This window comes from Nyctereutes procyonoides, unplaced genomic scaffold (genome assembly GCF_905146905.1).
Source record: "Nyctereutes procyonoides isolate TBG_1078 unplaced genomic scaffold, NYPRO_anot_genome, whole genome shotgun sequence".
Lineage (NCBI taxonomy): Eukaryota > Metazoa > Chordata > Mammalia > Carnivora > Canidae > Nyctereutes > Nyctereutes procyonoides.
In genome coordinates, this window is record NW_026575135.1 from 58,589,487 (window position 1) to 58,603,688 (window position 14,202).

Below are 14,202 nucleotides of genomic sequence, written 5' to 3' on the forward strand. Positions count from 1 at the left end.
GAGACATAGGCAGAGGGTGAAGCAGGCTCCCTGCAAGGAGCCCAATGCGGGACTTGATCCCAGATCCTGGCATCATGTGCTGAGCTGAAGGCAGACTCACGACTGCTGAGCCACCCAGGTGTCCCTCAGAAGCCTTTTTTTTTTTTTTTTTTTTAAAGATTTTGTTTATTTATTCATGAGAGGCCCAGAAAGAGAGGCAGAGACCCAGGCAAAGGGAGGATAAGCAGGCCCCATGCAAGCAGCCCGATGCGGGACTCAATCCTGGGAATCTGGGATCAGGCCCTGAGCCAAAGGCAGATGCCAACTGCTGAGCCACCAGTTATAATCAATTCCAGAAAGAACAGTGAAAATGACTTTCTGGAGGAATTTTTATTTTTTATTTTATTTTTTTGGAGGAATTTTTTTTAAAACAATTGACAGTTTTATTTTCACATTTCACAATACAAATGAAAATTGCCTCTTTTTTTTTTTTTTTTTTTTTTGGTTCCCTACTCCCCTGCAAAAACTATTTTCTCTTTTTGATAGGAAGGGGGAGCAAGCATTCCTTGTCATGCTGTTAGAAAACACCCTGAGTCACAGCACCATGACCTCCTGGTGAAGTAGAATAAGTAAATGTAAACTGAATATAAAGAGGTTCCTGTCTCTCCCTATCTGTCTGGTCGAGTCATTCCTGGCCAAGTGGGCACCATCATGGGATGGGCAGGAAGTCTCATCACTGGGGGCCCAGGCATCACTGGCATGTGGCCTCCCACAGGTGGCCTCATTCCAGGAGCAGGTCCCACTGGGATTATCCCAGGAGGAGGAGGAGAAGGAGGGCCCATCATATGGGGCGCTGGCATCATAACAGGGTGAGGAGGACTCGGGAGACTTGGGGGAGATGGGATCATTGCCCCTGCAGGTGGAGGAGCAGAGAATGGAGTAGGAGGTATCTTGTTGAAATGCAGCAGTGGTTTTGTTGATGAGGCTCTGAGCCTGCTCTTCCATCCGTTTCTGATAGTAGTCTTTTCACATTCTCTTTGTGTGTCTTTCTCATAGATGGAGCGTCATGGGTGAGGTATATGTCACAGTAGTCACAATAAAACTTAGGCATGTTGCTTTGCAGGCCATTGGACACTCCCTTTTGGAGGAATTTTAAAAGATTGAAGAAGAATGGGCTCCGTGGTTCACCAAGACCCATTGAGATTGTGGTTTTGTTTATGGCAAGCAAGGGCCATCTTCCCCTCCCATTTTTCATTATCACATACTTGGATTACTGATATAGTAGACTGTGTGTGTGTGTGTGTGTGTATGTAAGATAGACTATAAAGTGGTTGGAAACATAAATAAAAGAAACTACAAGAATTAGTGACAACAGTTAGGTCTCTGTTTTTATTAAGTTAGGAAAAGCCTTAATATTTAAAAAATTATCTTCTTTATCAAATATGAGCAATATTTTTAAAAATTGTTTTGTAATTGACAATTTCAACACCTTAACAAAAACAAGCATTTTCATTACTTTGTATTACCTTCCAAGGATTTGTCCATATGGCTGAATATATTTAGCTAGATGTTGTCATGTAATTTTGCACTCAGATTTTTTTTCACTAAATGTTTTGACATCAAACATCTCTTTGCTGCTTTTTAAAATGTTTTTGGAAAAAAGTGTTCTTGGAGGGGGAAAAAAATACCCTTTGATGAAATGCATTTCCCTGGAAGGTAGAATTAGACCTACCAGGGAGATTAAAAGCAGACATAGCAAATTATGCTGTGCTCATCACGAGTGTAGCTGCCACCTGTCACCATACAATGGCTTTATAATACCATTGACTTTATTCCCTGTGCTTGGACTTTTTGTCCCTAAACTGAAATCAGAAGTCAGACACTTAATTGACCCAGTCGCCCAGGAGCCCCTCTTTGACATTTAATTATTCTACATTGTGGTGTGGATGCCCTTGAGTTCAACTTGTTTGGAACTTCTCGTGCTTCCTGAACTTGGATGTTTGCATACTTCCCTTGGTTAGGGAAGTTTTTAGCTATTGTTTTTTCAAGAAGCTTTCTTCCCCACTTTTCTTTCTCTCTTCCTTGTGGGATCGCTATAATGCAGATATTTTTTTCCATGATATTCAAGATATGGATGTTATCCAAGATATCCCATCACCTTTCCTCATTAAAAAAAAAAAAGATCTTTTTTCCTTTTGCCCTTCATCTTGGGTCCTTTCCATTACCCTGTCTTCCATTTGTTGATCTGTTCTTCTGTATCCTCTAATCTACTGTTGGTTACACTCTAGTGTACTTTTCCTTTCACTTGTATTCTTCAATTCTGACTGGTTCTTTGCTGTACTTTGTTTCAGTTTCCACTTGAGTTCACCCACTCTTTCTCTAGTCTGGGGAGGATCTTTATAACCATTACCTTGAACTCTTTATCACGTAGATTGGTTATCTGTGTTTCATTTAGTTTTTTTTTTTTTTTTCCCTGAGGTTTTGTTTTGTTTCATTTGGAGCACATTCCTCTTTGTCCTCATTTTGTTTGAATTTCTTTGTTTCTGTGAATTAGGTTGAACAACTACTTCTCCTACACTTGAGGGAATGACCCTATGTATGGTCATCCCCTATGGAGACTGACTGGTCTGGACTGGGAGTCCTGGTGGGATGGCTAGAGTTGAAGTGCTCATGGTCTGGGGCAGTCTAAGGGCTCTCCGTGCAGAAGGCACCTATGCGGGACAGCTTAAGCTAAAGCCGGTACAAACTGGGAGGTCCTGGGGCTCTCTGCTTAGAGGGTACCCTGGAAGGCACCTGAAGCTGAGTGGGTGTGGGCTCAGTCAGATCCAGGCTCTGTGCTTACGGCATCCTGGGAGGCCAGCTGAAGTTGAGCTGGGTAAAAGCCAGAGTATTCTAGGGTGCCCTAGGCCCCCTGGGAGTGGTCTGGAGCCAAAGTAGTGTGGGGCTGGAGTCTTCTGGGTGCTTTGCACCTGTGTCACCTTGGTGAAAAGGTTGGAGATGTAGTGCACACTGACCAGAGGTGTCCTGTCTGATACCACGCTGGGGCTGGTGTGCATTAGGAGCCAGGGGCTCAGTGAGGCTGCAGGCTGATGAGGGTGCCCATCCTCCACTCCTGTTCATGTTATCAGGATAGAGAGAGAACATAAACTGTTGTGCTCACCAGTCCCTTTGGCCCACAGAGAGTTCTAGACCTTCCCCTGCCGTTTGGTAGGGCTCTAGAGCCGGATTTTTTTTTTTTTAAGATTTTATTTATTTATTCATGAGAGACACACAGAGAGAGGCAGAGATATAGGCAGAGGGAGAATCAGGCTCCTGTGGGTAGCCCAATGCAGGACTCCATCCCAGGACCCTGAGATCACAACTTGAGCCGAAGGCAGATGCTCAACCACTGAGTCACACAGGCACCCTAGTGCTGGATCTTTTATAGTTGCTCTTATAATATGTGGCTTTTTTCTCCATCCTCCAAGGCAGGTGAATCTGCTCAGGTCCCTCAGTAGTATCCCTCCCCACTGCAGTTTGGATCATCAGGGGTGGGTTGCCTTTGTAACTATGTCCTCATCCCTCTTCCCATTCTTTATATGGTTTTTCTGTCTTTTGATGTGTGGAAGCTGTTCAGTCAGCACTTAGCTCTTCAGGAGAAACTGATCTATAAATAGGTATAGATTTATACCTCCATGGTGGAGATGAGTTCACTCCACTGCCTTCTTGTTTTTTTTTTTTTTTCCACTGCCTTCTTGGATTGGAACTCCCAAGAATTCATCTTTTATGGAATAATACACATATTTAATGGAATAATAGATATTTAATATCCCATAGTAATATTTCATTGTATATGTACACTGCATTTTCTTTATCTATTCATCCTTCAGTGTACACTTGGGTTGTTTCCATATCTTGGCTATTGTGAATAATGCTGCAATGTCCCATTAACATGGGAGTGCATATATATATTTTTTTGAGTTAGTGTTTTTGCATATTATTGGATAAATATACAGAAGTGGAGTTACTGGATCCTGTAGTAGCTCTTTTTAATTTTTTGAGGAACCTTCATATTTTTTTCTATAGTGATTGCACCAGTCTACACTGTCACCACCAGTGCAGAAGGGTTCCCTCTTCTCCATGTCCTAGCCAGTATTTGCAATTTCTTGTCCTTTTGATAGTAGCCATTCTAACAGGTGAAGGGGATATCTCATTGTAATATTGATTTGCATTTACCTAATGATTAGTGAAACTGAGAATCTTTTCACCTGTTGGTCATCTATATGTCTTTGGAAAAATATCTGTTCAATTCTTTATTTTGAATATTAATCCCTTCTCAGATACATGATCTGCAAATATTTTCCCTTATTCAGTATGTTGCCTTTCCATTTTGTTGATGGTTTCCTTTGCTGTATAGAAGCTTTTTAGTTTGATGGAGTATCAATTGTTTATCTTTTATGGTATTTGTTTTTGATGTCAGATCTTAAAAATCATCACTAAGACCAATGTCAATGAGCATACTACTATGTTTTCTTCTAGAAATTTTATGACTTCAGGTCCTACATTTAAATCTTTAGTCAGTCATGTACAGTGCAAGCTGGAGGTCCATTTCCATTCTTTTGCATGTGGCTGTCCAGTCTTTCTAATACCATTTATTGAAAACACTGTGCTTTTTTGATAATGGATTTTTGGCTCCTTTGTCATAGATTAATTGACCATATATGCATGGGTTTATTTCTGGGCTCTTTTTTTTTTGTTTTCCATTCATCTATATGTCTGTTTTTATTCCCATACCATACTGTATTGATTACTATAGTTTCATAATATAGTTGAAATCAGGGAGCATGATGCTTCCATCTTTGTTCTTTCTCAGGATGCTTTGTTTGGCTATTTAGTTTGTTTTGTGATTCCGTGCAAATATTAGGGTTGTTCTATTTCTGTGAAAAATGGCATTGGAATTTTGATGAGGATTGCATTGCATCTATAGATTGCTTTGGAAAGGCTTAGCATTTGGAAAAAAACAAAGAATGGTAAGAACTCAGTGGTCAATGATGCTTCATTTAATGTCTCTAAATTTTTGGTTTAGTCAAGAACTGGTAATATTATCATTATTAGTAGGGGTAGGTTTAAAACAAGCACATAGGGCAGCCCTGGTGGCACAGCGGTTTGGTGCTGCCTGCAGCCTGGGGTGTGATCCTGGAGACCCGGGATTGAATCCCACATCGGGCTCCTTGCATGAATCCTGCTTCTCCCTCTCCCTCTCCCTCTGCCTGTGTCTCTGCCTCTCTCTCTGTGTCTATGAATAAATAAATAAAATCTTTTTAAAAAATAAAAAATAAATAAAACAAGCACATAAAAGGAATATACCACTGGGCTCCTTTGTGAGAAGATTAGGTATGGATCCCAAATGACAGCATAACTATTACCAGTGTGTGGAATTTTAACTTAAAAAAATGCTTGAGGGGCTCCCTGGATGGCTCACGGTTTAGCACCTGCCTTCAGCCCAGGGCATGATCCTGGGGTCCCGGGGTCGAGTTCCACTTTGGGCTCCCTGTGTGGAGCCTGCTTCTCCCTCTGCCTGTGTCTTTGCCTCTCTCTCTTTTTGTGTCTCTCATGAATAAATAAATAAAAGCCTTAAAAATATGCTTGAGGGGTGCATGTCTGGCTCAGTCAGTGGAGCATGTGACTGTTGATCTTAGAGTTGTGAGATCAGGCCCCACATTGGGTGTATTTTCACTTAAAAATAAAATCGTAAAAAAATGTTTGAGAGTAAAACCACCTGGAGTTTCTACAACATGTTAGTGTCCATGACTTTAGATCACCAGAAAGAAACAGATAAACAAAGAGAGCATCACCTGAATTTCACTATGACGGTACATAAAACAAAAGCACATAAGAGAAAATTCACATTTAAGCTGGAAATTTTTCTTTTTCTTTTTTTTTAAATTTATTTATTTATTTATTTATGATAGTCACACACAGAGACAGAGAGAGAGAGAGGCAGAGACACAGGCAGAGGGAGAAGCAGGCTCCATGCACTGGAAGCCCGACGTGGGACTCGATCCCGGGTCTCCAGGATCGTGCCCTGGCCCAAAGGCAGGCGCTAAACTGCTGTGCCACCCAGGGATCCCCTAAGCTGGAAATTTTTCAATTTGACCCCAAGAATTTATGAATTAGGATGAGTCGTGGAAGACAAAAAATAAAATGCGTCTGGCTGACTTAGAGGAGCATGAGACTCTTGATCTCAGGGTCATAAGTCTGAGCCCTACCTTGAGTGTAGAGATTACTTTAAAATCTTAAAGAGGAGTTTGTCTGGGATGGTTTCAAAGAATTCCATAAATGAATACCTGGGAAATACCTTGGAGTATTGCAGAGTCTATGTAGGAAGGTATCTTAAATATTCACAAAGCTTGAGAGGTCAATAATAATAGCATTTCTAGTTTATGTGAGACTGATGATTTCCATTCATCCAAATAGTATATATTTCATTCTAGATGAAATATTAAGATGCACAGAAATAGACTTATAACCAGTTAATCTCTTTTTAAGTTTTTTCTGTCTGATTCTAGAAAGATAATGCTAAGGTTTTATTATTTTAAGATTTTATTCATTTATTCATGAAAGACAGAGAGGCAGAGACACAGGCAGAGGGAGAAGCAGGTTCCCTTTGGGGAGCCTGATGCGGAACTCGATCCCAGGATCCCAGGATCATGCCCTGAGCCAAAAGCAGATGCTCAACCACTGAGCCACCCAGATTCCTCAATACTAAATTTTTAAAGGGTATGTATGGTGGACATTTGCTGTTATTTTAACCACTCAACATCTGAAACCCCTTCTTACTTTAGAATTCTCTACTTTTTTATCTAGGTGGTAGAGGGTGAAAAATCCCAGATGCTTGCTTCCTCATGCTTCTTTGGGGTTAATATGCAGGCATATGACCTGGGCAGCATCATTCAGATCCGTCTGTACCAGATTTAGACTTAGGAGCTACTAACAAAAAATAAAACAAGTGACATCTTACCCAGAGCAAAAATAGTCACTACATTTAGAAATGATAATGTGCTTTCTCTCTCTTTGGGAAAAACTGTAGTGGATGTTGGAAAAGCTATTTAAAAAGTCACTACTGGCACAGAACTAGTGGGAGTGTTACTGGGCAAGAGTGGACACAATTGTAGGATGTGATTCCCTGCTGAGAGCCACTTAACATTTTTAATTAACTTCTCTAATTAAAAATAGGTAGTAACTAACTGCTCATTGTACCAAATTTAGAGAATATAGAAAAGGTCAATGAGTGTTTGTTTCCATATGTATATGTGTATATGCACACATATGGAGGAATTTTTTCATAAAATTGGGATATTATATATAGTTTTGTGCCTCCCTTTAAAAATTTTATTTATTTTTAAAAGATTTTATTTATTCATTCAGGAGAGGCAGAGACACAGGCAGAGGGAGAAGCAGGCTCCCTGGGAGGAGCCTGATGTGGCACTCGATCCCGGGATTCCAGGATCATGTCCTGGGCTGATGGGCCGAAGGCAGGTGCTAAACCACTGAGCTACCCAGGGATCCCTGTGCCTCCTTTTTTTAATGGTGTTTTTATACCATCCTTTGACAACACAGGTTCTAGTTATATCAGTTAATTGTTCTATTACTGAATACTTAGAATCTCTACTATTTGTCATAATTCTTCAAAGGATATTCTTGTATATATATATCATATATCTTTGTTTTGAAGTCTATTTGTCTGATATAAACATAACCATACCAGCTTTGTGTGTATATATATATATATATTAGACTTGATCTCTGCTTACTGCTTCAGGATAAAGTCTTAGCAGATTACTACTAATTCATGAAATATCAAACTTTTTATTTATTTTAAAGTGTACTCTTTAACCTTCATCACCTATGTCACCTATCCTCCCTACCCTCTGGTACCCCATCAGTTTGTTCTCAATCGTTGAGTCTTTTGCTTGATTTGCTTTTTTTTTCCTCTTTGCTCCTTTATTTCTTAAATTCCACATATGAGTGATATCACACGGTATTTGTCTTTCTCTCACTTATTTCACATCATGAATTACTCTCTAGCTCCATCCATGTCATCGCAAATGGCAAGATTTCATTCTTTATGGCTGAATAATATTCCATTGCTACATCATTGTGTGATATCTATCACTTCATCATTCATCTGTCAATGAACACTTGGGTTGCTGCCATAATTTGGCTATTGTAAGTAATGCTGTTACAATAGGGATGCATGTATCCCTTTGAATTAGTGTTTTTGTATTTTGGGGGTAAATACCCGGTAACGTGATTCCTGAATCATTAGTTGTGTTTTTAACTTTTTGAGGAATCTCCATACTGTTTTCCATAGTAGCTGCACCATTTTTTAAAAAAGATTTTATTTATTTATTTATTCATGAGAGACAAAGAGAGAGGCAGAGACCTAGGCAGAGGGAGAAGCAGCCTCCTTGTAGGGACCTGGATATGGGACTCAATCCCAGGACCTGGGGATCACGACCTAAGGTGAAGACAGATGCTCAACCTGAGCCATCCAGGAGCCCCCCGGTTTACTTTTCCACCAACAGTGCAGGAAGGGTTTTTTTCTCCACATCCTCACCAACACTTGTTTCCGGTGCTTTTGATTTTAGCCATTCTGACAGGTATGGGGCGATAACTCATTGTAGTTTTGATTTGCATTTCCCTGATGATGAGTGATGCTGAGCATCTTTTCATGTGTCTGTTGGCCATCTGGATGTGTTCTTTGGAGAAAGGTCTGTACATGTCTTCTGACCATTTAATTATTTGTTTTTTGGGTACATAAGTACTTTTTATATTTTAGGTACTTTATTGGATGTGTAACTTGCAAAAGCTTCTATTCTGAATGTTGTCTTTTAGTTTTGTTTCCTTCACTGAGAAATTTGAACCTTTTAAAGCTTTTCATATACTGGAGAATTTCACTGTATAGGTGGCTTACCCATTCTGGATTCCCTAATGGGTTTTGACTATACCCGCGTGGAACTTTTATGATACTGGTATGCCAGACATGAAGACATTTCTAAAAGTAATGAATATGGTCCTTGTTATGAGAACGTACTACTTGCATGACACAGTATGTGCTCTAGAGACACATTTGATCCTCCCAACAACATTTTTATGGGTACTTCTTGTCACATAAATAAAATGGGAGAAAAATAGCCAAAAATCCTCAGGTCATACAGCTCATAAAATGTGGGCCCAGGAATAAAGCCTTTGATTTCAGACTTCATTTTTTAAAAAATATTTTATTTTTATTTATTCATGAGAGACAGAGAGAGAGAGAGAAGCAGAGACACAGGCAGAGGGAGAAGCAGACTCCCGGAGGGTGAGGGGGAGCCCGATGCAGGACTCAATTCCAAGACCCTGGGATTACAGGCAGATGCTTAACCATTGAGCCACCCAGGTGCCCCCAGAATTAATTTTCTTTTCCCTGTATCAATACAACCCCAGAATTTAAGTAATTTTTGAGTTTTGAAATGAATACTTGGGAGGAAAGAAGCATAGGTGAGTGAGTTAGAAGTAGTAGGGAGGAGATGAGAAACAGTTAAAAAGGCATGTTGTCTTAGTTAAAAGGGCTTACAAATGGACAAAACACAGTGTTATTAGCAGGGCATTTTAACCAATGAGTATTGGGGATCCCTGGGTGGCGCAGCGGTTTGGCGCCTGCCTTTGGCCCAGGGCGAGATCCTGGAGACCCGGGATCAAATCCCACGTCGGGCCCCTGGTGCATGGAGCCTGCTTCTCCCTCTGCCTGTGTCTCTGCCTCTCTCTCTCTGTGTGTGTGACTATCATAAATAAATAAAAATAAAAAAAAAAAGGATTTAACCAATGAGTATTTATTAAAAGCCAGGGGGTGCACCAGGCACAGTTCATGTCCAGCAGGCTAACAAATATAAATGATGTAACCAATTCATTTATTAGCTTATCTGATTAAACAAAGTACATTTCATAGAAATGATTATAAAATGCATTGCCAATAGAAACAGTATCATTTATATTACAGATTTAAGGTATCTAAATAATTAATAAAAACCAGCCAACCGATACGTTAAATACAAGTTAGCAGACCACCAGTTACTTCTTTAGTCAACAAGAGAGAGAAGCAGGCATTTGTCATGCTAAGAGGCGTTTCAGCATTCCATATGGGCATCCTGTTTTTCAAAACTAAGAGTCCTGTAAACTTAAAAAGTCAGTTTTTCATCCAGTATCAAATCATATTGTACTTTTTGGTTTAAAGAAAGATTAGTTTTGGTCTCAGAGTAAGTTTAATTTAATACTTAAGTTGCATGTGTCACAGATTCTGGATCTGGGGTGGGTGTGATGATCAGTCCAATTTAGTATTAGTTATAGGAACACAACAAAACATAAACAGGGTATTTTTAATCTGCTCTGTGATATTCTTGCCCGTACTCACTTGAGAAGATACACAGGGTGATTTAAAGCACAAGAGAACAGCAGAAGGGGCAGGAAAGAAAAAAAAAATGCTGCTGGTGTTGTCAGAGGCAAGTCTGTTTTGGAGAGTCATGGCTAATTCTCGAAAGGACAGTATCCAGTTTTTGGCATGAGATCTATCCCTTAGTTCGAAGGTTGGTTCAGGGGGGGTGTAAAGGAGAGAAAAGTAGCATGGAAAGGACTAAAAATGCATGGAGTGGAGTGTGTTTGCTGACACAGTCATGATGACTGTGGAAACCACAATCATCCGAGAGAGTGTCCACCAGACCCTTCCTGAGACTTACAGAGATGGGTCTGTTTTCTTCAGGCAGCAGCACTGAAAACCTCCTCAGAGTCAGGGTCAATGTTTATTGCACAGGAACCAGAATTCCTCCCCCTTCCCCCCTTTCCTGAGCTGGAGACCTCCAAGTGCGGACGTGGCTGGGGATGCCCATCGCTCCTCTGGCCAGCAGGGAGCGCGCCACAACAATGTCCAGGGGAGCATCTTCTCTTCAAAGGGAAGCACGAGGTATCATGTTGGTCTCAACCATCCAGTCTGTCAGTCACCATTCTCAAGCAGCTTCTGTAGGTTGTTTTGTATCTTGAAAGAATGAGAGAGAAGTTCCTGTTATTAAATAGAATGGAGTATATCAAGGACCTGTTTGCCATGACCTAGATAATGTTTGACATTTTTTTTTTTAAGATTTTATTTATTCATGAGAGACACACACAGAGAGGCAGAGACATAGGCAGAGGGAGAAGCAGGCTCCCTGCAGGGAGTCCAATGTGGGACTCAATCCCAGGAGCCTGGGATCCTGACCTGAGCCCAAGGCAAAGGCTCTACCACTGAGCCACCCAGGTTGCCCGAGATTCATCTCTTCTTTGAATAAAAGCTACCCCCCAGGTTTTAGATCAGGCAAATGCTTCTTAGTGGAATCAAACTCTGCTGATAATCCACTTTAAAATGAAAAGAAAAAAAAAAAGAGCTAAAAAAGAAAGAGTAGCACCAAGATGATAATGTCAGGAGACCAAGAGAAATCAGATGGAAGAAAAAGAACAAAAGCCCTGGCAACGCCAAGTGTGACCTAAATGCAGAGATAATGGGAAACTGATCCTTACAGAGCTTGTGTGTCATGTGGTGTCTGATTCAAATCATCAATGTTTAACACTCCTACTAGATATTACACATTTCCCAGAAGACTGAACTTCACAGGCACAGGGTCCATGACGTATCTTTGGATCTGAAAACTATGATACCGTGTTGGACAATAAAAATGTGCTCAGTAGATGTTTGTTGAGTAAATGAATGTAAAGAATTCTGAGCAAGGAATTTTCAACGAGCAATACTGTGATGAGTGAGGAACTCCATGGAACAAAGGAAAGATTTTATATATATATATATATTTTTTGACGGTGTGAGCATGAGTTGGGGGAGGGGCAGAGGGAGAGGGAGAGAGAATCTCAAGTAGACTCCCTGCTGAGTGTGGAGCCCAATGCAGGGTTTGAACTCACAACTCTGAGATCACTACCTGAGCTTGAAACCAAGAGTTTGATGCTCAATAGACTGAGCCACCCAGGGGCTCCAGACTTTGTAGAAAAAGCCTATGATTTCCCTCAGGCACAGAGGGTTGGCAAAGAGGAAAGGATCTAATATGTGTATGCCAATGAGTAAGGGACAGGTGGGGCCAGGTAGGGAGAGAGAGATACGGGACTATGTGATCAGGTTCACAGATATTCCCAAAATACTGAGATGTAAGGAAACCAGAGGTAAGGGAATAGACTAGGCCACCTGGCCCCCAGATGTTCGGGAGTATTTTTCTTTGGTGGCTACAGTGTAATCACAGAAAATGAGCAGACCACAAAGAAGTAAGTCATTAAGGATGTTATCAAAGATGTATAGAGTCCTTGGAGCAGTGTGCAACATCTAGCTTTCCAGAACTTCAACACAGGCATTTGGGCCCAACTCGACTTTTGACTGCTTCTGCTCAGGGGCTGAGGTTTCTGTTGGTACAGCAGGGCCTCCTCGTCGAGGAGCTGGCCTCCATCGGACATTCAGCCAGGATGTACCAGACGTGGCCAGCTGTCGGCCTGCTGTGGACAGGTTCTCCTGTTTTCTGGCCCTCCTTACAGCACGTGGTACCCTAGCTAGGCCTGGCACAAGAGTGGGAAGAAATGCACAAGGGAGTGGTAGGATTCTGTGTGCTTCTGGTCCAAAGAATACCGCTTGCCAGCGTGAACAACCCAGAAAATGAACACCACCCCCTTCTCTAGGCTAGCATGGAAGCCAAACATGTGTAAGCATTTCATTAAAAGAAAAAAAAATTATCCTCAATTCTCAGCAACTAACATTTTAGAAAAGAAAACACTTCTGGTGGCTACATCAGACCTTCTCTGGGATGATTTTGGATTAAAAAGAGAAAAAAAAGTTTCCAAGTTCGTCCACAGATTCAATAGGAATTAGATGTCATGCTTGGGTTTAGAACTGAACTCTGGAGATTCCTTTGCTCTCAAGACTCAAGTAGTTGAATTCTAAATACCAGTTAGTCTAGCAAAACCAACATAATTGGACTCATTTGTAGTTCACGTGTCTTACCAAGTAAGCATAACTGCACTTAGGGAAAGCCACCAAATACTGGGCATTTGTGGTAGCGGTTTGAACTGAACCCTTCACTTTAAACCTTTCCTTAGGGTTTAGGGCCGAACCAAACTGCCAGATGCAGGAGACAGACTACTGAAAGGAGAAGTTAAGAAATGTTAATTTGGTTTAACTCTGGGCTGTTTCTACTGAGCCCACCTTCTTGTTCACCCTCCTACTGACTTCAAAGAATGACGCAGGCTTAAGGACAGATCTGCTCTAAAATTGCCCTACTGGAAGATACTCTTAGAGGGCAAAGGTCCATCACTGGCTTCACTGGCAGGGCCTCAGGAGACAGATGGTGAGGAGCAGCAAACCTAACTTTGGAGTCAGAGCCAGATCTGCCAACTTTGCGTGTCTCCTCAAGAGTGAGTTACTTTGAAACTCTGACTCAAAAAAAAAAAAAAAAAAAGAAAAAGAAAAAGAAAAAGAAACTCTGACTCTTTCTCTGTTGGACAGTAGAGGGATGTCGACAGAAGAGGGACGTCGATCTGCCAGGGCTTATAACTGAGACTGAATACAGTATTTCATGTATGGCAACAATCAGCCTGGATGGAGCCAGGCTCACTCTGTGGTCAGGACACTCCCTGCCGTGTCCCTCCACTGAGTCACTTGCCATGGGGCCCTTGTGGGAGAGAGAAATATTTCTAATTAAGGAGGAAAAGCTAAAGACCCATCCACAAGGAGAATGAGATTGAAGCCCATTTCTTGGTGTGGGGGGGAAAAAACCAAACAAACCTCTTTCATGTGTACCATGAAATCCCCTGGCTGGGTTTGGTCACTGAGGCTGCTCCCTTACACCCCGAAAGTGTTTGTCTATGTAACCCCTGCTCTATGGCAATCCACACTCTGGCTCCTGCCTCAACACAGGAAATAAATGAGTCACCTTTTCTAATTTGATTATGTTAGCCGTGAGCTCCTGGCAGAGGACTTCCACATTTAATTGTACTTGTGACCCCAGGCCGGATGGTGCTGTCTGTCTGTAGGAACAAAGAGAAAATTTATTGTGGGCAGGGGTGACAAAAGAAGTGGAATGAACATGCTTTACATTTATTTGAACAGAACACTCCCTTAGGGTAGTAGAGAGAGAGAGAGAGAGAGAGAGAGAGAGAGAGAGCGCACACGCACTTAACTTGCTA

At 41.3% G+C, this 14,202-nt stretch overlaps 1 protein-coding gene and 1 pseudogene across 2 annotated transcripts in view; both read right to left on the reverse strand.

Moving 5' to 3' along the window:
• Window positions 1–647: 647 nt before the first annotated feature.
• LOC129495127 (U1 small nuclear ribonucleoprotein C-like) lies at window positions 648–1,090 on the reverse strand (annotated as a pseudogene).
• Window positions 1,091–9,812: 8,722 nt separating this feature from the next.
• GRAMD2B (GRAM domain containing 2B) overlaps window positions 9,813–14,202 on the reverse strand; it is a 111,502-nt gene continuing 107,112 nt past the window's right edge. For both annotated transcript variants that reach the window (XM_055302508.1, XM_055302509.1), the window contains 2 exons: window positions 13,950–14,043; window positions 9,813–11,029 (listed from right to left, as the gene is read on the reverse strand). In XM_055302508.1, coding sequence (XP_055158483.1) covers window positions 10,988–11,029; window positions 13,950–14,043 — 136 coding nt within the window. In that variant the 3' untranslated portion in view covers window positions 9,813–10,987. The remainder of the gene's footprint in view (window positions 11,030–13,949; window positions 14,044–14,202) is intronic.